General features: G+C 35.4%; 1 protein-coding gene across 3 annotated transcripts in view; it reads right to left on the minus strand.

Annotated features, from left to right (window-relative positions):
- Positions 1 to 24,482, minus strand: part of USP34 (ubiquitin specific peptidase 34) — a 249,085-nt gene that overhangs the window by 149,337 nt on the left and 75,266 nt on the right. For all 3 annotated transcript variants that reach the window (XM_042981450.1, XM_042981449.1, XM_042981451.1), the window contains 5 exons: positions 21,330 to 21,397; positions 17,840 to 18,032; positions 16,804 to 16,865; positions 7,213 to 7,294; positions 7,029 to 7,121 (listed from right to left, as the gene is read on the minus strand). In XM_042981450.1, the coding sequence (XP_042837384.1) occupies positions 7,029 to 7,121; positions 7,213 to 7,294; positions 16,804 to 16,865; positions 17,840 to 18,032; positions 21,330 to 21,397 (498 nt within the window). The remainder of the gene's footprint in view (positions 1 to 7,028; positions 7,122 to 7,212; positions 7,295 to 16,803; positions 16,866 to 17,839; positions 18,033 to 21,329; positions 21,398 to 24,482) is intronic.

Below are 24,482 nucleotides of genomic sequence, written 5' to 3' on the forward strand. Positions count from 1 at the left end.
AAGATAGGGAGAAATGGGACTCTCCCTGTACTATGGGTTGAATGTAAAACACTGCAGTTGCTGTAGTAAAGTTTGGCAATAACTCAAAAAATTAGAGAATTACCGTATAACCTAGTAGATCTGCCCCTATGTATATATACAGAAAAACTGAATGCAGGGACTCAAACATATGCTTGTACACCCATGTTCATGGAAACATGATTCACAATATATAGCAAAAAAGTAGAAGCAACTCCAATGTTTATGAATGTAGAAATGAAAACATTAAATACACAAACAATGGGATATTATTTAGTTGTAAAAAGACAATTTTTTACATATGCTATACCATGGATAACCCTCAAAAACACTGTGTTTAGTAATATAAGCCAGACATAGACAAATACTGTGATTCTACTTAAATGAGGTACCTAAAATAGACATATATAGACAAAATGTAGAATACCAAGGGCTTGGGGGAGGGACAGTTATTGTTTAATGGGTACAGTGTTTTCGTTGGGGATAGTGACAAAGTTTTAAATATAGACAGTGGTGGTGATGGTTACACAATATTAAATATTTAATGCCATTGAACTGTACAGTTACAAATGGTTAAGTTTTATGTTTATATATATTTGTGCCACAATAAAGAAGTTAATTAAAAAAAGAGAAAAAATAAACATATGTGTTAACAGGCATCATACCAAAACTCAAATCAAGTTTAAAAAAAAAAAAAAAAAAAACAAAAAACCCGGAGCACTTGGGTGGCTCAGGCAGTTAAGCAGCAGACTCCTCATGATCTCACAGTTGTGAGATAGAGCCTGAGTCGGGCTCTGCACAGACAGTGTGGAGCCTGCTTGGGATTCTCTTTCTCCCTCTCTTTCTGCCCCTTCCCTGCTCAGGCACACTCTTGCTATCAAAATAAACAAACGAACTAGCATGGATTACTTAACACCTGAAAACCTACATAAGAGAAAAATTCTGCCAACAAGAAATGGTGGGATAGAGGTGCCTGGTTGGCTCAGTTGGACATTGGTGTGTAGAAATTATGAAGGAAGGAAGGAAGGAAGGAAGGAAGGAAGGGAAAATGATGGGATATACCTATCTTCATAAAATATTACCAAAAAAAGCAAAAAATAAAATAAAATAAAATAAAATAAAATAAAATAAAATAAAATAAAATAAAATAAAATAAAATAAAACAAAACATAAAAGCTGTTCATTGAGGAAACAATGAACTACTATTCACCTCTATTACAAAGTTTTGAGGGAAATCTTAGTATCTTACATTCAGTCAAACATGAGTACAAAGAAAACAGACATCTCAAGCGTGTAGTAACCCAGAACAGAACATCAGGATTCCTCTTTAGAGAAAACAAAAAGCTACTCTGTGAAGACCGTAAGAATAAATACTCATTAATTTTGGAATGAGAAAAAGAGAAATGAGGGGAAAAATTTTTTTGAGTTATAACCTAAATACAAACTTAGCAATAAACAACTGTACAAATTATGGTTATAAAATTTAAAACAAATAATTTGATAAACTATACATAACACATAGCAAAAACTGGAAAGCAGAAAATGAGAAAAGAAAAATGATGAGATTCCCTCATCTTCTACAGAAGAGAATCTACCATCACTGTATTTTAGAATGAGAAGCTCTCATTTCACAAAGAAAATGAGAGCTAATAACAGATACTAAATTTCAACAAACTTCTGAATAAAATGAAGGGAATACATTTTTAAATGTACAGATTGAGAAAGGTGTAGCTCAGAGTAATTTGTGAGTGAGCTGTAAAGGAGCTAAGTTAACCTCCCCAATGTAAATGGGAAAGATACTGGACTCAGATGGACAGCAAGAGGTATGAAGATAAAAACACAGGATTTCAATGAATATTCTTGAAGAATAATTTTATTTGTCAGCCATCAATGGGTCAGAAAAATACAAACAGCCATCCACCAAGGCTCTTCCCTGAGTAAAAATTATATAAAGCCATAGCTTTTAAGCAGATACTGGTATCCCCTTTCACTCTCTCTTAGAAATTCCACAAGCAGAGGAGTGCCAGGGTGGTTCAGTTGGTTAAACATCCAACTTCAGCTCAGGATCTCATGGTTCGTGGGTTTGAGTCCCACATCAGGCTTTGTGCTGACAGCTCAGAGCCTGGAGCCTGCTTCAGATTCAGTGTCTCCCCCTCTCTCTGCTCCTCCCCCACTCACTCCCTGTTTCTGTCTCTCAAAAATGAATAATCTTTGAAAAAAAATTTTTTAGAAATCCCACAAGCAGAAAAACTAGTGACTCAAATGAGGAAAGTTCAAGTTGTTTTACCATTGCCACCCTAAAAAATGTCACAAAGCAGGAGACCCATTTGAGACAGCTCTAATGAAAAAATATTTCACAACATCCAAGACTATCTAGATCATTTACCTAGACAACTTTCTTAAATATGAATGGATAACAAAGTCATATGTGAAGACATCTAACAACATAAACAAAGAACAGAGCTCATGTTAAAAGTTTCTAAAAAGGCAGGAAGGAACAGAATTCAAATTATAATATGTAACACAGAAGGAAATTTCAGTGATCACATTACTCAAGTATAGTCATAACCTCACATGCTAGTAGTTGCATGCAATGTCTCATAAAGCAGTAATCCAAATGTGCATACAAGTACACATGCAGAAACTAATAGCCATTTGAGTAAAGATCAGCATTTCTAAAATTAGTCATCACAACAGGGCTCCTGGGTGGCTCGGTCGATTAAGTAACCAACTCTTGACCTCAGGTCAGGATCTCGGAGTTCATGAGTTTGAGCCCTGCATCAAGTTCCATGTTGACAGTGCAGAGCCTGCTTGGAATCCTCTCTCCCCCTCTCTTTCTGCCTCTCCCCTACTCATGTGTGTGTGCGCGCGCACTCTCTCTCTCTCAAAATAAACTTTAAAAAAAATTAAAATAAAAAAATAAAATTGGTCATCACTAATCCTTTTGAAAATCTAATGACAATTATGTGCATAATGCATATCTCAATCAGATGATATTTAAGTCCTAAATCATAGAGAATCTGACTTTTGTCATTGACATGAAAATCTATTCACAAAAATCAGCTCCATTTTAAGATAAAATTATTATATCAATAAGTTGCATACATGTATGCAAATATTCTTCAAATATGGAAAGCATTTAACAATAAATTCCAATGGAGTGCTAAGATTCTCAAGGGTTTTTTTGATGTCCCTTGACTAAAACATTTCATAGTGGAAGGGTGTGTAGAGGGAAATATAGAGAGGTTAACTAAGCCAAATCAGAATAGTAACTTTAAATGGTAGAGTGATTTAAATGCCAAAATATTTGCTTTAACTTTATATACTAGTCTTTGTATTACTGAAAACCTGATATACACATGGAAAAGTTTCAAAGTTTACATAAGCATAGACAGTAAGAAGGAAGTTTCCCATCTATCCCAGGCAACTTCCCTAAAAGCAAACCTATTAAAATTTCTTGTGTATTTTTTACAAAAAGTTCCAGGCATTTATAAGTAAGAAGTATATATACATATATGTATATATGGATCCTCTTTTTATAATTGTTTAAATACACACTGGGAGAATACAAGGTGTACTTGAAATCTTCTCTCAATAAAAGATCGATTACCTACACAGTATTTAGTAAAACTATTTCTTACATACTATTCCACTTGAGCAAAACTCAACTACTTCAGTCCTTCTCACAGCTACACAGCATTCTATTATATGAATTTCCCACAACTTATCTAAGTAGTCCTACAGTGACAGACATTCCTTATGTGCTAGCACAGTCATTGCTGCAACAAACATCTTAATGTACTTGTATTTACAGAATAAATTACCAGAAATAGAACTCTGTATTGCTTGCCATAAGTTATACCATACTCTGGTTAATGCAGTGCATTATTAAACATAATGGGAATTACCCAATACATGAAAATTCTATTACATTATTTGAACTTGTATTTAATTACAAAGATAAGCATTTTTCAAATATTTGCAAATACTTTTCTACCTATTTCAATCCATTTGTCACCTGTGTCTATTTTCTTCTTGGATTCCAGTACAAGAATTATAATACAAACAATGAAAAGAGCAGCAGCCAATCCAATTAGTATGGGTGAAGTGTGTGTGTGTGTTTGTGTGTCTGTCTCTGAGGTGGACAAAGTAACGTCAAAAACTTACTCTAGATGGAATGAAAAAAACTCAGGTAAGACTGTATGAAACTAACCAACCCTAGACACTTTAAAATTCATTATATTTAGTGCTCAAATGTTAAAATCTTAAAATGTAAAAATTTCTGATCATTCTAAATTTGTGGTAGATTCAAAAATAAAGCAGTAACAAACACAGAAACACCCAATTAAAATAACCCTTAGGATATACTTATTTTATGTTAATCTTTTATAAATATCTTAAGTTTTCATACTGTATCACAAATTATGCCACAATTTTTAATTATTCCCTTCCCAGGTTACTTCAAATTCTTGCTAGGGAAGAATGCTAAAACATGAACAGATGACATTTTCAATTATCAATTTGATAAGTTTCAGTTTCAATAAAGAATAATACTCCACTATTCCTAGCTACTTAATCTGTATTACTTAATATATCATTGTTCTCATATTTTCCTACTCTTGATGTGAACAAAATAAAAATTTTATGTCTATTAAAATGAATAACATTTTCAGAAAATTATGAAAGAAAAGTTCCTTTTATTCTGAAATGGAAAGTGCTTCATTCATTTACTAAAATGACAGTAATATATAAATATACATTATTAAATATGGGAAGTAAAAAAAAAAAAAGTATTAAAAAATTACCACAACCAATCTAAGAATTAAGGTCTCAAGGCACACAATTATCAAAAATTTGAAACCTTTATACAAAAAGTTTATGAATATATGCAGTAATCATCAAATCTAATAGAAGGAAGAGAAACATAATGAACAAAAGTAAGTATAATGGGAGAAATGGCTATTATAATAGCAATAACAAATACAACTTAAATTCCTAAAAATAAGCTTAACACAAAATAAAACTTATATACAAATAACTTTAAATTTTTGAATGATACAAAAGAGAACGAACAGTGCAAGCTCTGAGTAGGAAGACCATTTCGATTCTTTTCAAATTAATCATTATTACAATTAATAGGACAATATTTTTAAATAAGAATGCTAAAATTTACATGAAAAAATATATAAAAAGAACCAGCCCTGCCAGACATGAATATTACCAGGGGGAAAAAAAGGGTAAGACATTAGTATAAACCCAGGATCAGCAAATGTTTTCTTGAAGGACCAGAGAGTCAACAGTTCAAGATTGCCAGTGATAAGGTCTCTGCTACAAGTACTATACTCTACCACTACAATATGGAAGTAGCAACAGGCAATATGCACAAGAATCAACAAGCTTATGGTGCAAAAAAGCTTTATTTACAAAATGAAGTGGCTGGCCTGAAAGCCTTCAATTTACTAATCCATGGTATACTGATCATGACTACATATACTACTGGTCAGTCTACAGACTCCAGAAATAAAAACAGTCAAAATAAAAGTGGTATCTCAGTTCAGTAAGGAATAAAAGAATTGCTGAACTAGTGGAAAGGAGACAACTACGTAACAAAAAAATGGAGTAATAAGTTAAGATGCAGGACACCTTGAACCAAGAAAAATTCCAACTCAAAGACTAAAATATAAAATTGAAACAGAAAATGTACAGAAAGGAACTAAAGGAGAATTTTCTTATAACCTCGGAGTGGAAAAGGCATTTCAAACCATAAGAAAAAAAATCCACAAGCAATAAAAAAATTAAACCACAAGTTTGAAAACCACAAATGTGAATCTGAACAGCAAAAACCACCTTAACCAAAGCAAAAAACATCAAAGTAGAATACAGTTATAACTCTTAACATAGGCACAAGTCCAATGTCACTAATATATAAAAGTCTCCTACAAAAAAGAACAAGAAAACCACTACTACATGGCAAAGAATATCAACGGACATTCCCAGTAAAGGAAACAAAAGTGGCTCTTAAACACAAGATTTGAAATGTACTTCATATAAACTAAATGCAAATTTAAAATAGCAATGATACCACTTTTCACCCATCTGTTTAGCAAACATCAAGTGTAAGGACACAATGTATTGAGGAAGATGAGGGAAAAGAGGCTTTATCACACCATTATATACCACAAGTAAACCACAGAGATGCTTTAACCTAAAAATTCTACTTAAAAGATTTATCCTACAAAATAATTTTACACATGAATGAAATGAGTATGTTAGAACTTACTGATTTTAGCATTGTTTATAATAGAAAAGAATGGGAAAAAATAATGCCTATGAACAGGAACTGGTTAAATAAATTACCATACATGCATATATTTAAACACTATGCCCTCCTTTAAAAATGGTTTTATATATTGATATGCAATAATCTTCAGGATAAATTAAGTGAAAAAAGCCAAGTCCATTTAGTATGCAACATGTGTAATAAAGGGGGCAAAAAAAAAAAAAAAAAAAAAGCTTACAATTAGCTATTTACACAGAAAATCTCTGATGCACCTGAGAAGATAAGAACTGCATGCCTAGAATGTAGGGACAGGAGTGGGGGGAAGGGTTGAGATATAACATACACTTTACTATTTATTTTTTGGATTTTGAACCATGCTGATATATGCCTATTCAAATAACTGAATTAAAAAAGAAAACAGTATAATAGAAAACTATGAATACAACATACAGAAGGGTTTACTGTATCAACAAATAGGCAAATATCTCTTAATAAACCAAGATGGTTTCATGAAGACCCTCCAAATGACTCTCATTTCCTTCAATTCTCCCTATAATATAGTCAGACATAGATTCTGAAGCCAGACTCCATAGATTCCACGACCAACTTTCACTATGTCTCTGTTTCTTTAGCTATAAAATGGGAATAACAGAACTTACCTCTTAGGGGAATAAAACACTTAGAACAAATAATTAAGAAGCACTTAATGAGTGTGAGTTGTTAATATTACCTGTGCTGCAGCCCATATGCAATCAATATGCTGAGTACTCAGTCTCCCTTCTGCTGCCAAGAAGTTCAAAATCACTTGGCACTGTTTGATGATCTGGGGGGAGGGAAAAAAAACTTATTATAGTCAATTTTCTAAAGTATTCTTCTTTTACTAGAGCAGAGAAGTCATGTAATTGTCCACAAACCTCAATATGTAAATTTGGTCCAAATATATGCTCTACCACATTGTTGCTTATTAGCCAGTCTGCAAGTTCTTTTGCAATGGACCTAAAGTCAAATAATCAAAACAGTTAGTGCATTAAAAAATTATTAATATCATTCTTTCCCAAGTCTAAAATGCAGATTCAGTTAAACGCCTAATTTTTTTTAAAAGTGAGTTTTGTTGTTGTTGTTGTTGTTGTTGTTGTTGCTGTTGTTGTTGTTTTTGGCTCCACGCCAGTGTGGGGCTTGAACTCATGACCCTGAGATCAAGAGTCACATGCTCCACTGTCTGAGCCAGCAAGGCACCCACAAACCTAACTTTGTGCACATACAAATTATAAAGAAATGATTATATACAATTAACTGGTTAGAGTACCACAAAGAATAACTAAAGAAATGGTAATACTGCCTGAATTTATAAACAAGCAAAACAAACCTGAAAAGATAACTGCTCACACCAGTTATACAAGTGGAAATACCAAGCATAACAATAAGCAATTCATTTTCTTACTCAAAGACTTGACTTCTACTTTTTAATTTCCATAGTAGGCACCCAAGCATTCAGAGAAGGTTTCCCAGTATGCCCCCTACAGTAAGGTAACATCAGGAAAACATGTTACCAAAAGGGTAAAAGGGGGAAAAAAAATTATCTAAAAGCCAAACTAAAAGTCTCCTGCCTGATATTAATAAAGATTATTGTTCCTTAAATATATCAATTGATCATTCAGAATAAACTATATTTACCAAAATCTAATTGCAAACCATGAACATTTTATAACAGTTCCAGATTACTCTTGATTTTTTTTAATGTTTGTTTATTTAGAGAGAGAGAGAGAGCACGTGTGCACGTATATGAGCAGGGGAGAGGGGCAGAAGGGGAGTAGAGAGAGAGAAACAGGGAGAGAGAATCCCAAGCAGGCTCCATGCTCAGCACAGAGCCCCAACATGGGGCTCAATCTCAGAACTGGGAGATCACGACTGGAGCTGAAATCAACAGTCAGAGGCTTAACTGACTGAGCCACCCAGGCACCCCTCATTTTTTAAGTAGAGCCATCAAGTCTCCTTTAGAATAGAAGTTAACCTATTACATTAGTTCTACCAATAAGGTAGTATGAGAGTTTATCAGTTAACTGTCTTTTACACCTTTGAGATCTACATGACATATAATACACTGAAGACATTTACTTTTTTTTTTTTTAACGTTTATTTATTTTTGAGACAGAGAGAGACAGAGCATAAACGGGGGAGGGTCAGAGAGAGAGTGAGACATAGATTCCGAAACAGGCTCCAGGCTCTGAGCTGTCAGCACAGAGCCCGACGCGGGGCTCGAACTCATGGACCGCGAGATCATGACCTGAGCCGAAGTCGGCTGCCTAACCGACTGAGCCACCCAGGTGCCCCTGAAGACATTTAAAGTATACAGTTTCACGAATTTAAGCTTAAGTATATTCTATGAATTCATCACCACCATCAAGATGATAAACACATACACTAACCCAAAAACATTCTTTATTCCCCTCTGTCATCTGCCCCGTCTCCAGCCCCCACAACCACACTCCCCATACTCTGCTTTATTATAGTTTTCATTTCTGGAATTTTATGTGTAAAAAAAGATACATTAAGTAATTTTTTTTTAATCTGGCCTCTTTCACTCACCATTTTTTTCATTTTGCAATATCCCATTGGTTTATTCTAGTTCAACAATTATGGATAAAGCTAATATAAACACCTATGCGGGTTTTTGCGTAGACCTAAGTTTTCAACTCCTCTGGGTCAATATCAGAAAACACAACTGCTAGATAAATGGTTAAGAGTATGTTGAATTTTGTAAGAAACTACCAAACTGCCTGCCAAAGTGGAGTGTACTCCTACTAGCAACAGATGAGAGTTCTTGTTGCTCCAAAACCTTGTCAGCATTTGGTGTTATCAGGATTCTAAATTTTGACTGTTCCAAGAGATGTGCAGTAGAATCTCACTGATAGTTTAATTTGCATTTCCCTCATGAAAGAGGATATAGGGCACCTTTTCGTGTGCATATTTGTCATTTCTGTATCTTCTGATTTAGGCTTGAAGGGTGATAAAATCTTTGGTATATTTTTTAGTCAGAGTGCCCAAGGTACTTACTGTTAAATTTCAAGATTCTCTGAATATTTTGGATAGCAGTCCTTTATCAGACATGTCTTTTGCAGATTTTTTTTCCAGCTTGTGGCTGTCTTCTTATTCTCTTTACATTACCTTCCACAGAGCACAAGTTTTTCATTTTAATAAACTCCACCTTGCCAATTCTTTCTTTGGTGGATCACGGTGTTATATCCAAAAGGTCACTGCCATACTCAAAGTCATCTAGGTTTTCTCCTATATTCTAGAAGATTTTATGAAATACAAAATTTTATAATTTTGTATTTTATATTTATGTGTGTGACACATTTTAAGTTAATTTTTGAGTAGTGTATGTGGTCTGTGTCTGGATTCTTTCTTTTGTACATAGTTGTCCAATTGTTTCAGTGCCATTTGTTGGAAAGACTATTTTTGCTCCATGGTACTGCCTTTGCTCCTCTGTCAATGGACTATATTCATATGGTCTATTTCTGAGCTCTCTATTCTGTTCCATTCATCTATTTGTCACCAGTACCACACTGTCGTGACTGCAATTTTAAAGTCTTGAGGGTGGGTATCATCAGTGCGCCAACTTTGTTCTTTTCAATATTGTCTTAGCAATTATGGGTATTTTGTCTCTCTATATAAACTTTATAGTCATTTTGTTGATATCCACAAAATAACCTGCTGGGATTTGACTGAGGTTATACTGAATCTATAGATCCAGTTGGGAAGAACTGTTATCTTTACAATTTTACATGTTCTATTCATAAACATGGAGTATCTCTCCATTTATTTAGTTCTTTGGTATCTTTTGTCGGAGTTTTGTAATTTTCCTCACATAAGTCTAATAAAATATGAACAGGATCTATAAGTATTTCATATGTTGTGCTAATGTAAATGAAATTATATTTTAAATTTCAAATTTCATGTGTTCAGTACTGATATATAGAAAAGCAACTGAGTTTTCTTTATTAACTTTGTATCCTGCAACCTTGCTGTACCTTTGCTCACTCACTAGGTTCCACAAGTGTCAATTCTTCCAGATTTTCTATATAGAAGATCATGTCATCACCAATCAAAGACCAATTTCTTCCTTCCCAATCTATATACATTTTATTCTCTTTCCTTGCCTTACTACACTAGGTAGGCCTTTTGAGTAGAGTGTTGAAAGACAGTGGTAAGAGAACAGACTTTCCTTTTTCCTGATTTTAGTGGAAAGCTTTGTGTTTCTCACTATTAATACAAAGTTACCTATAGCTTTTTTGTAAATGTTCTTTACCAAGCTGAGGAAGTTCTCTACTCCTAGTTTACTGAGAGTTTTATCTTAAGTATTCAATTTCGTCAAATACTTTTTCTTTACATATACATATGATCATGTGATTTTTCTTTTAGCCTGTTGATGTGACAGATTACATGAAATGAACCAGATTTGCATACCTGGGGTATAACTCACTTGGTTGCAGCATGTAATTCTTTTTGTACATTGATGGACTTGATTTGCTAATATTTTATGAAGATTTCTACATTTATGTTCATGAGAAATACTGGTCTGTAGTTTTTACATGTCTTTGGTTTTGGTATTGGGGAAGGGTGTTTTTTTTGTTTTGTTTTTTTTTTGAGAGAGTGCATGCACACAGGCATATAAGCTGAGGAGGGGCAAAAGGAGAGGGAGAGAAACAATCTCAAGCAGGTTCCACACCTAGCACAGAGCCCAATGAGGAGCTCAAACTCACAACCATGAGATCATGACCTGAGCGGAAAACAAGATTCAGATGCTTAACCAACTGAGCTACCAAGTCGCCCCTAGGGTAATTTCTTCCTTAAATTTCTTATCTTTTTTTTTTTTAATTTTTTTAATGTTTATTTTTGAGAGAAAGAGAGAGAGACAGAACTCGAGTGGGGTAGAGGCTGAAGGAGAGGGAGACACAGAATCCGAAGCAGGCTCTAGGCTCTGAACTGTCAACACAGAGCCCAACATGGGGCTTGAACTCACAGACCACAAAATCATGACCTGAGCTGAAGTGTGACACTTAACGAACTGAGCACCCCAGGCACCCCTTAAATTTCTTCTTTTAATATTTGGAAGAATTCACCAGTGACGACATCTGGGCCTGGTGCTTTGTTTTGGAAAGTCAGTAATTTTTCATTCAATTTCTTTGATACAGGCTTCTTCAGATTGCCTATTTCTTCAAAAACCTTTTTAAATGGCTATTACAGAACATTTAATGAAAAAAGTAGTGGGGTGCCTGGGTGGTTCAGTTGGTTGAGTGTCTGACTTCGGCTCAGGTCACAGTTTCGCGATTCATGAGTTCAAGACGCACATCAGGCTCGCTGTTGTCAGTGCAGAACCCACTTCAGATCTTGTCTCCCTCTCTCTCTCTGCCTCCCCCACATTCACATTCTCTCTCAAAATAAAATTTAAAACAACATTTAAAAAGAAAAAGAAAGGGTGCTTGGGTGGTTCAGTTGGTTAAGCATCCAACTTTGGCTCATGTCATGATCTCACGGTTCGTGAGTTCGAGCCCCACATCAGGCTCTGTGCTGACAGCTCGGAGCCTGGAGCCTGCTTCGGATTCTGTGTCTCCCTCTCTCTCTGCTCCTCCTCTAGTCACGCTATGTCTGTGTCTCTCAAAAATAAGTATATGTTAAAAAAAATCAAAAAATAAAAAGAAAAGAGGAGCCTTGGTTTAGTTGGTTAAGCATCCGACTTTGGCTCAGGTCAGGATCTTGCGGTCCGTGAGTTTGAGCCCCGTGTTGGGCTCTGTGCTGATAGCTCAGAGCCTGGAGCCTGCTTCAGATTCTGTGACTCCCTCTCTGCTTCTCCCCTGGCTCATGCTTTGTCTATCTCTGTCTCTCAAAAAATAAATAAACATTTAAAAAATTTTTTTAAATAAAAAATAGAAAGAAATAAGAAAAAAGTAGGTGTACCTGGGTGACTCAGTCAGTTAAGTGTCTGACTCTTAGTTTTGGTTCAGGTCACCATCTCACAGTTTGTGAGATCAAGCCCCACGTTGGGCTCTGCGCTGTCAGCGCAGAATCTTGGGATTCTCTCTCTCTCTCTGCCCGTTCCCTGATCGTGCTCTCTCAAATAAATAAACATTTAAAAATTATATAAAAGAATAAAAAAGTAGTTACAGATATATTCTGAGTAGAAGAAAATAGGTTTCAAAATAGGACTTGCCATATGAGCTCCCAACATGTTCCATCCACATGAATTATACATAGAAAAACTGAAAAGGTGAAATAATTTTTTCTTATTTATCCACAGAATTAAATTTAAAAAGCCATTTAAGTCTAAGGATACCCAGGGACTTTTCTAATTATTCAGAATTGTAGCTATAACTGAGCCAAGTATGAAACTGAACAACATTATCTGTAACAACTTTTCAGGGCTCTGAAAACCTACATATAACCAGACTCACAGAAGGAGGAAGGAAAAAAAAAAAAAAAGCTGAAGAAATAATGGCCAAAATATCCTACTTTAATGAAAAATGTTTATCTACACATCCAGGAATCACAACAAACTCCAACTAAGATACACACAAGGAGATCCACAGCTAGACTCATCATAACCAAATTGTTAAAAGCCAAAGATAAAGAGCAAAATCTTGAAATCAGCAAAAGAAAATGAAACATATGTGTACAAAAGAACCACAGTAAGATTAACAGCTAATTTACCAGAAACAAAGGAACAGACATATACTGGAACAATGTTTCCATATTTCACTAAAATTCCATTATTACTAATTGGAAGGAGACAGTAACTAATATGCATACTATAACCCATAATGCAGCCACTAAAAAAGTAATTTTTGAAGTATTAAAAAAAAAATCAATGGATTAAAATGGTATACAAGAATAAAGGCAATAAAGGAGAAACAGAAAATCAAAACAGAAGGCATACAGAAAACCAACAGCAAAAGAGGAGTAAATCCAACTACACAATGATATTAAGAGTAAATGGATTAAATACTACAATCAAAAGGCAGAGATTAGAGCACCTGGCTGGCTCAGTGGGTAGAACATGCAACTGATCATAAAACATGATCTCAGGGTCGAGAGTTCAAGCCCCACAATGGGCACAGAGACTACTTTAAGGGGGCGGGGAACAGGGATTATGGGATTATATTTGGGGAGGGGGGAGTTAAATCCAACTATATGCTGAGATAAATACTTTAGATCCAAAAACACAAACAGGAGCACCTGGGTGGCTCATCAGTTGAGAGTCCAACTCCAGATTTTGGCCCCAGTCATGATCCCAGGGTCATGTGATGGAGGCCCATGTTGAGCTCTGTGCTAAGCATGGAGCCTACTTAAGATTCTCTTTCTCTCCCTCTGCCCCTCTCCCTCACTTGTGCTCTCGCTCCCTCTCGCTCTTAAAACAAAAAACAAACAAACAAAAAAAAACAAGCTGAAAGTTAAAAGCATGGAAAAAGATATACCATGAAAACAAAGTTGCAGTGGCTATAGTAACTCAGACAAAATAAACATTAAGCCAAAAAATGTGGGGATTGCTTTTTAATGTTTATTTATTTTTGAGAGAGTAAGCGAGAAGGGGCAGAGGGAGACAGACAGAGGCTCTGAAGTAGGGCTTGAACCCATGAATCATGACACCATGACCTGAGCCAAAGTTGGACACTTAACCAGCTAAGCCACCCAGGACCTCTAAGCCAAAAAATAGCTTTATGTATGGGTCTTTTTAAAATGATAAAAGAATGAAATTATCAGGAACATAACAATTATAAACATATATGGGACTAAAAACAAACACACAAAAAAGCCCACAACTCCCAAAATACATGAAATAAAAAGCAACAGAAATAAAGGGAGAAGAAAACAAACAATACAGCCAATTCTTGTTACTCTCTATGGCAGTTACAATCTATAAAGCCAGATAAAACTAGCTAATACTGAACCCTTGAATCCTTTTTTAAATTACTGTCACCCACCACTTTAATTGGTAAGAACGTATCATTAGTATCAAGTGTATCCTCAAGTGGATTCTCTTTAGAAGCATGACTCAGTACAATAATGTGACTTGCCATCTGACTTTGATGGAAGACAGTAGGCTTGATTAAACACAAATCTTATATGATCTAGGTATACAAGATGTTCTACAATCCATATGAAGAACTCAGATACTTCACAGAACTAAAATTTGTTTGGAAGCTCCCACTTCAATATGGGCCACGCAAGGGAGTTTTTTTCCCTCATGTAAAAATGCCACCATAGACCAGTAGTATCCTTTCCTCAACCCTACTCCCTATGGAAAAACAGACATGGATCTCATTTGGTACTACAATGATCTCTCAGTGTTGCTTTTTAATTTGGTCCTCTTGATTTACACTCAGATCATGTTCTCACAGTTCATGAGTTCGAGCCCGCATCTGGTTTGGCACTGACAGTGCAGAGTATGCTTGGAATTCTCTCTCTCCCTTCACCCCACTCGTGCTTTCTGAGTATCTCTCTCAAAATAAATAAATAAACTTAAAATAAAAAATAAAAATTAAAAAAAGACAAAAGTATATTTAGTGAGGCTAAGAATAAGACTAGGAATTGATTACAAATTGGTAAAAGGGGTTTTTCTAAAGTGATAGAAATGTTCTAAAATTGGACTGTGATGATTTTCACACAGCCCTGCCAATCTCCTAAAATTCACTGTGTTCACTGTAAACACAGTGAATTTTATGATAGGTACAGTATCTATACCTTAATAAATCTGCTAAAAAAGAGAGACACAATTCATAGGCTGCAACAGTATTTATCACCTTATCTCTATTTGTTCCAATTTTCCCACATTGTAAGAACCCTTCTCTTCCCAATTTTAACTATTTCTACCTACTATTACTCAAAATTTTGACTCTCCTCCCTCTTTTCTTAATCATGCCTTTAGGACACATATTCCTTATACTTTTTTTTTTAATGGAACTCCTTATTCTCTATGCACTGTTTTAGCAACATAAGGATCTAGCTTGTATGGACATGTGAAGTTACTGCACTGATGATTTTAGGATTTTTTTTTTTTTTTTTTTTTTTGCAGAGTGGGGGTGATTACTGCCTCGGCAAATTTAACATTCTCCTAGTCTGTCTTATGGAGTAGAGAGGTGGGAGAAGGGCAAACTAAGGGGTTAAAATCCAAAGGTGTAGTTTTACTACTGGATATAATCTATGTAATATCCTGACAGTGGGAAATAGTACTCCTAGTATGACCCAGAATTTATACAGCTATGACCTATTCTGGGCAACATTATTTTAAGGAAATCACTGACAAAGAATGTTGCCAGAGATGGGAGAGTGGTCTGGTAATAAATCTAAACAACCTATCATGTTGGAAGAATAAGAACTCTTTAGCCTGGAGAAGAAAAAGAGTCAACAGACATCATCTCTGGTTTTCAAATTCACGAAGGGTTCGGTTCAACTGAGGTTAATTCCATAGGGCAGAACTAAAATCAATGCATAAAAGTTACTTACTTAGTAAAGCAAAAATATAAGTCATTCATATAATTTTGACTTTTCTAACACCTTAGAACTATACAGGTCGGGACACCTGGCAGGCTCAGTTGGTCCGACTTCAGCTCAGGTCACGATCTCATAGTTTCTAAGTTCAAGCCCTGCACTGGGCTCTGTGTTGGCAGCTCAGAGCCTGAACCCTGATTCAGATTCTGTGTTTCCCTCTCTGCCCTTCTCTCTCTCTCTCTCCCTGTCTCAAAAATAAACAAACATTAAAAAAACAAAAACAAACAAAAAACTATACAGGTATTTTCAAGCAAAAGATATTACCACTCAATTGAGATTTTAAAATGGATTTGTATACTGGACAAACACCTAAATGGGATATTGGAATAAATAAATATTTCTAAGATACTGAAAAGCACTAAGCTATAACAACTACTTCTTTTCACACATGAGCATCATTAACTTGGTTTTTCCTCATAAAATGTGTTGAATGAGGTCTTTTCTTTATCTGCATCAAGTGTGCTTTCTGAAAACTATCAGTACCATATTCTATTTTTTTTAATGTTTATTTATTTATTTTGAGAGAGAGGCCAACCATGAGCAGGGGAGAGGGAGAGAGAGAAGGAGAGAAAGAATCCCAAGCAGGCTCCACACTGTCAGCACAGAGCCCAATGTGGGGCTCAATGTCACAACTGTAAGAACATGACCTGAGCCAAAATCAAGAGTCAGATGCTTAACCGACTGAGCCACCCAGGTGCCCCCCCATATTCTTTATTACTAAATTTTCCTTTATAAATAGTACACCTTTGCATTTTGTGACACTAGAACTATGTGTTGGTATATCCTTTTAAAAAAGAGAATTGTTTCAATATATTGTTCCGAAAACTTATTAATCAAGTCACAAGGCAAAGAATTCTTACCAAACACTTCCAAACTAATAAAGTCACAATTATATATACCATATAAGCAGCTGCACAATAAGTTAATATACTTATATATAAACTGACGTTCCTACTTACGTTTCTGTGTCTGATACCAAGGATTCATTATTGCATACATCATTGAAGGTATGAAGTTGATTCTATAATTAGAGAAAAGAAATTTAAAGTTTTTTTTACAAAATTTTTCTAGTATGTTATCAACTGCCAAGAAACATGGTCATATATAAATCAGTCAATAACCAAATCACAATTATAAAACATAAGATTCTCACACACACTAATTAATCTGGTTATTTCCTTTATCATATTAAAATAGTAAAAAATTTCATTCTACAATACTCGTGCTTTATTCCACTAAGTACATGAGAGAAAATGAGAGAACAAAACTAAATAGGGGAAAAACTTAAAAAATCTAATGCTAGGCAGCAAATAATATGTCACTACAGACATAAAATGTCAGGAAGGCTCCCTCAATAAATACATTTAAGATTTAATTTAGAAAAAATGTCAATAAGTATTTTCTACATTTACGAAGCCTAATACATGGGTAAATGTGGTTACTTCAGAATAAAACAGGCAGGAAATACAAAGGAGTAAAGCTCATGGAAACCTTGGTAAATCTGAAAAAGCATAGTCACTCTAAAGGATTCAGCTAACTACTGAGCTCTAGCAAATTGTTATTATGCAAGAATACAGACTCATGGTATCAGGTCTTCCTCCCCATCTCATCCCCAAGACAATAATATATATTTCTCTCTATTTACAACATTATTTGCTACCGTCCAATTCAAACAAAATCTCTGTTAATCAAATATGGTCTATGGCCTAATTATCTCTGGCTTTTGCGTGGAAAATGAAAGAAAAAAAAGAAAGGAAAGAAAGAAAAGAAAGATGACCTAAAGTATAAATCTTTGTAATTCTAAGCTTCAGTTTCATCATATTTAAAATAGGGAAAATACCAAAATTATTTATATAGACAATACAAAGTAATCTACGTAAAATAACAAGCACAACGCCTCATATAAGTGCTCCACAAATAGTAGGGATAATGATGATGATGGTGAAGTGCAGAAGGCAAATAAAAAATGACCCAAAATGAACAAATATAGCTTACCGTTATCTGACTTAGTCCAGCCAACCTCATAGTCAGAGTTGGTGACATAAAGTACTTAAATGCAAGATCTAAACTTTCTTTATCAAAGCATAATGTTGTATCCAATGGTTCTTTCACTGTGCTCCACATTAAGTCAGCCATGTTGCGAGCCGCACTCTGTCTTAACTCCTGATCAGAGAGCTTGCATAAATACCTTAAGTGATTCAAAATAAAACATACATAAAAACCTGTAAAATATTCCTAAAGACCCTTCAAAAATTCAGTAATATTCCTTTGTTCCATACCTCTAAAATGTTTAATAAAGTAGAACCTGGCATCCTGAGATTAACATTCCCAATTTAAATTATTTCTAAGTGCTGCTTCAAAGACTGTGACCTGAAGTAGCATGTTCTTTGCAGAGTCCAACTTGAATCAGAAACTGCCAAGAGCCAAGATATTTAACATCGGATTCTGCACCTCTGATAAAGCTTTATTAATCTCTCATATCTATCATGTATACAGGTCCTATTTTAGTAAATTTCACCTACTTTCATATAAAATCGTATATCTACTCCCCACACAGCCAAAATTCTTCAAAGTAAGTACATTTTAAACATTATTCTTATTTGGCTTCCAGATATCACAAACCACTGGTTTTCCTCAGGTCCTACCTATTCTACTTGCTGGTTCTTCCTTCCCTATCCAACCTTCAACATTAGTGCTCCTCGGGGTTTGTAATGGATTGCAAAATGGCCCCAACTATTCCCATCACTTTACACAGAGGCCTTTGCAATGCAATGTTGCCACCCTTCCTATCAAGAGGTATCATCTATTTGGGGGGGCCTGGGGGGCTCAGTCAGTTAAGCGTCCGACTCTTGGTTTCAGCTCAGGTCATGATCTGTTTGTGGGATCGAGCCCCATGTCAGGCTCTGTGCTGACAACACAGAGTCTCCTTGGGATTCTCCCTTTCTCTCCCTCTCTCTGCTACTCCCTCCCTCACACTCTCTCTAAATAAACATTAAAAAAATAAAAGAGGTATCACCTTCTTTCTCTAGATTCTCCCTATTTCATCTACATTCTCCCTTGAATCCGAGCTTTGCAATGCAAGTTGCTTTGATAAATGGAACATTAAGAGATGTGGCATAAACAGAAGCTTGGAAAGTCTGTGCTTGACCTCTAACTTTTCCATCACCAAAAAAACGGAACCCAGGTTAGCCTGCTGGATGAAAGACACACAGCCAATGCCCCAACTGCAAGATGAATATGAACTCCCCTCCACTTCCAGCAACAATCAGCGGGCAACCAGAGAATACATAAGTGAGGTGATATTCTTAAAGCATGCAGTTCCAGCCAAGTCAACCCAGATCAAAAGAACTACTCAGCCTGAGAACTGTGAGAAATAATAAATGGTTGTTATTTTAAGCCATTAAGATTTGGGTGTTGTTTTCTTACACAGCAAAAGCAAACTGATACAAAGGCCCCATCCTCACACACTGTTTTTAAAGTTTATTTATTTATTTTGAGAAGGAGGGAGAAGGGGGGGGAGGGAACGGGTAGAGAGACAAAGAGAGAGAGAATCCCAAGCAGGCTCTGCACTGTCAGCAAGGAGCCCAACTTGGGGTTTGATCCCACAAATTGTGAGATCATGACCTGAGCTGAAACCAAGACTTAGATGCTTAACCGAATGGAACAACCAGGTACCTCAACACACTTCTATTCTTTTATAGATTCTCTCCCCCAGATGACCTCATTCACTCCCAGGAGGTATTGAATAACTGAGGTCTTTATGCTGATAACTCAATTAACAATACTATTGTTGTTTTTTTTTTTTTATTTATATCCAAGTTAGTTAGCATATAGTGTAACAATGATTTCAGGAGTAGATTCCTTAATGCCCCTTACCCATTTAGCCCATCCCTCCTCCCACAACCCCTCCTGTAACCCTCTGTTCTCCAACAATACTGTTCTTAATTATACATGTATGCTCTCAGTTCACCAGTGCCACTTAAATGTCCCACAGGCATCTTGAAATTAAGTCTTGAAGTTCTCTCCGTTCTTTACATCTCAGTGAATGATGCCCACAGCACAAAAGAGAAATTGAGGGGGGGAGGTTTATGTGTCATCCAGGATGCTTACCCCTTTAAATTCCAGAATCACCAATCCTGTCCATTTTATTTTCACTTACATCCATTCAATTTTCAAAATCACCATAAACAATCCTTATAAACATCATTTATTTCCAAGACTACTGCATTAACCTTTCAATTTGTCTCCTAGCTTCTACCCCAACAACTTATAATTTATGATCCACTTAAAAGCCAAAGTGATCTTCTAAAAATAATCACAATTCACCTGCTTAAAACCCTAGATTTAGCAATAGATTCCCATTGCTAAAATTAAATCCAAACTCTTCATAATAGCTTTAAGGTCCTGTACAACCTGCCCTTGCTTATCCAACCTCTTATCATAACTACTCCTCCCTTACACCCTATGTTCCACACCAGTCTGCTTCTACTTTCTTGAATGTCATATTCTTTCCAACTTCAAAGCTAACTTCCCTATGTTCCTTCTACCGGGAATACATTCTTCCAAATACCACCTGATTAGCGGATTCATGATCTTCAAATGCCATCTTTCAGAAAGACCTCACATTTCCTCTCTATCACATTACTTGACAAAGGATTCATCACTATCAGATTCTTTTTTTGATACTTTCTCCAAAAACTCGAATATAAGGAAAATAGGTACTCAAATTTTTGCAAATAAAATGAGAAAAAGTAGAAAGTATAATAAATATTACCAAGAAGCACAATCTTAGAACTCCCAAAAGTTCACACTCCAACTCTAATCAATACATTTTGTTCTCCATCCTCTTAGTGTTCCTTCTGAGGCTGGGACTTAAACTCAAATGTCATCTCTTCTCAAAGAGACCTTCTTTAAAGCCCCTGTTTAAAATTGTGACCCACCCTCTAGAACTCTCAATCCACCTTTGCTCCTCCTTTACTCTGTAATTATCATGACTTTCTGATGAAATATTACCATCTACTTATTTACTTGGTACAGACACCGCAAAAAGAGAAGTCCTTTCTTCTCTGCTATATTCCCAAAGCCTAGAACATAACACTTCGTGTATCTTTGTTGACTGCATACTGTGGAATACCATGTAACCACTGTTAAACTCCTTATATATTCATGTATAAGAAAATAAAAGGTCCAGGGGAGACTGGTTCGCTCAGGGTTTTGAGTTCAAGTCCCATGTTGAGTGTAGATAATACTTAAAATTTTTTAAATCTTTGAAAAAAGAAAAAAAAAAGGTCCAACATAAATTGCTTAAGTGTAAACATTAAATATAAGCCTACATGAGCATTAAAAATATTATACACTAAACTGTCAATTTTCTCTAAAGGATGTGAATACAAGGGACTTTAAAACAATATAAATCTACACTATGTTATAAACTATTTAAACATATCATATTGGTAATGAAGGGAAAAAGATTTTATAAACTTACCTAATAACATAGGTCCTAAAAGGGATAATGTGCTGCATGACAGCAGGGATATGTAGCCATATTCTAATCTATAAAGAAACATAAATATGACATTAATCTATAAAGAATATGTGAAATACATGTCACTGTAATTAATTACAAACAAGAGCATTTAGTATTTTGCTGATGCTAAAACTACATACATTTTATATATTTTGAAAACAATAAACTAAGAAACAGGATTACACACATATTAGGTAAGTAACCTATATATATTTGTTACAGATATACATAAAATCATCCTAAAGACCATAACCTTTTTCTAGGGAGAATCACCTACCTACCCAAGTAATTTCATCTTACTACATGGTACTATATGCTCTTTGTATGACAGCAACCTAAATACAATAGCACGAAGTTAGCTTTCTAGGGGTGCCTGGGTGGCTCAGGTCATGATGTCACAGTTTTTTAGTTTGAGCCCTGCATCGGGCCCTGTGCTAACAGCTCAGAGCCTGAAGCCTGCTTCAGATTCTGTGTCTCCCTCTCCCTCTGTCCATCCCCTGCTTGCACTCTGTCCCTCTCTGTCTCTCAAAAATAAATAAACGTTAAAAAATTATTTTAATAAATAAATTAGCTTTCTAATAAACTATCTTAGCTTTTAACAGAAAATCCATCCTTCCTTCTTGTCAATATCCATCTATGGGAAATACATTTTAGTCGCACATAATGATTATAACATTTAAGCTCTTACTGTAGATACCCCAATCTAAGATATAATAAATTATAATTTATTTTCTTTTGTCTCCATGATATTCCAAACCATTTCTAAATATGCTTACCTTAGAACTTTATTCTAATAATGGTTCAAGTAGCATAAAAACAAAAATCCTAAGCAAATTATCTAACAACAAGCTATAATACTAAGCCTTAGCAAAGGCAAGGGACACAAATTAAAAACAAATTTGAAAATACAGAATATATGACTCCACTCTAATCAAAGACCATTATGTCAGTTCCATACTAAATGCTATACTGATGGTAAAAGGTTAAAATTTTTCCATCTAGGGGCACCTGGGGGGCTCAGTCAGTTAAGCGTCTGACTCTTGATTTCAGCTCAGGTCATGAACTCATAGTTGTGAGATCAAGCCTGTATCAGTCTCCAAGTTCAGCACGGAGCCTGCTTAAGATTCTCTCTCTCCTGAAGAGAAATAAAAGCAAAAATGAACTACTGGGACCTCATCAAGATAAAAAGCTTCTGCACAGCAAAAGAACCAATCAACACAACTAAAAGGCAACTGATGGAATGGGAGAAGATGTTTATAAATAACATATCGGATAAAAGGTCAGTATCCAAAATTTATAAAGAACTAACCAAACTCAACACCCAAAAAACAAATAATCCAGTGAAAAAATGGGCAGAAGACATGAATAGACAATTTTCCAAAGAAGACATCAAGATGGCAAACAGATACATGAAAAGATGCTCAACATCGCTCATCACCATGGAAATACAAATCAAAACCAGAAATGAGTTGCCACCTTACACAGGTCAGAATGGCTAAAATTAATAACTCAGGACACAACAGATGTTGGCGAGGAAGTGGAGAAGGGGTAACCTTACTGCACTGTTGGTGGGAATGCAAACTGGTGCAATCACTCTGGAAAGCAGTGTGGAGGTTCCTCAAAAAATTAATGATAGAACTACCCTACAACCCAGCAATTGCACTACTAGGAATTTAACCAAAGGATACAAAAATGCTGATTCGAAGGGGCACATGCACCTCAATGTTTACACAAGTGCTATCGACAATAGGCAATTATGGAAAGAGCCCAAATGCCCAATTAAGAAGATGTGGTATATATATAATGGAATACTACTCAGCAATGCAAAAAGAATGAAATCTTGCCATTTGCAACAATGTGGATGGAAATGGAGGGTATTATGCTAAGCAAAATAAGTCAAAGAAAGACAGATATTATTATCTCACCCATGTGGAATTTGAGAAACCTAACAGATGAACACAGGGGAAAGATGAAGCACTGAGTGTCAGATATAAGAGATGAATCACTGGGTTCTACTCCTGAAGCCAAGACTACACTGTATGTTAACTAACTTGAGAATTAACATTAAAAAAAAAAAAAAAAAAAGATTCTCTCTCTCTCTCTCTCTCTCTCTCTCTCCCTCTTCCTCTGCCTGTCCCCTGCTTGTGCTCTCGTTCTCAAAAAAAAATAATAATAATAATAAATAAAAATAAAAATTCCTTCTAAAACTAGGAGCAATCATGAATGTCTTTAATTCAAATTGACCTGAAGGTCCTGGATAGTACAAAAGTTAAGAAAGTAAATAAAAGTCCTAAGACTAAAACGGAAGAATTAAAACTAAGACTAACTTAACAAAATAGAAGAAAAACAAACAAAAAATTTGATTTACAATTGCACCAAAAACAATAAAATACCTAGGAATAAACTTAACCAAGGAGCTAAAAGACCTTTACTCTGAAAACTACAAAACACTGATGACGGGGCATCTGAGTGGCTCAGTCAGTTTAGCATCTGACTTTGCTCAGGTCACAATCTCACAGTTCATGGGTTCAAGCCCCACAGTGGGCTCTGTGCTGACAGCTCAGAGCCTGGAGACTGCTTCGGATTCAGTGTCTCCTTCTCTCTCTCTGTATGCCGTTCACGCTCTCTCTCTCTCACGAAACATTTTTTAGAAATTAAAAACAAAAAAAACCAATGACAAAAAAATTGAAATGACACAAATAAAAAGATATTCCATGCTCACAGGTAGGAAGAATGAATATTGTTGAAATGTTCATAGGCAATCCACAGATGCTGTTATACTAAAATAACAGCTACATTTTTCACAGAACAGTAATAAATAATTCCCAAATTTGTATAGAACCACAAAAGACCCCAAATAGGCAAAGAAACCTTAAAAAAGAATAACAAAGCTAGAGGTGTCACAATCCCAGATATTAAAATACATTACAAAGTGTAGCAATCAAAACAGTATGACACTGGAACAAAAATACACACGTAAATCAATGGAACAGAATTGAGAACCCAGAAAAATACCCACACTTATATGGTCAATTAATCCACAGCAAAAGAAGCAAAAACATACAATGAGGAAAAGTCCCTTCAATAAATGGTAATGGGGAAACTGACAGC

Source organism: Panthera tigris, chromosome A3, assembly GCF_018350195.1.
Source record: "Panthera tigris isolate Pti1 chromosome A3, P.tigris_Pti1_mat1.1, whole genome shotgun sequence".
Classification (NCBI taxonomy): Eukaryota; Metazoa; Chordata; class Mammalia; order Carnivora; family Felidae; genus Panthera; species Panthera tigris.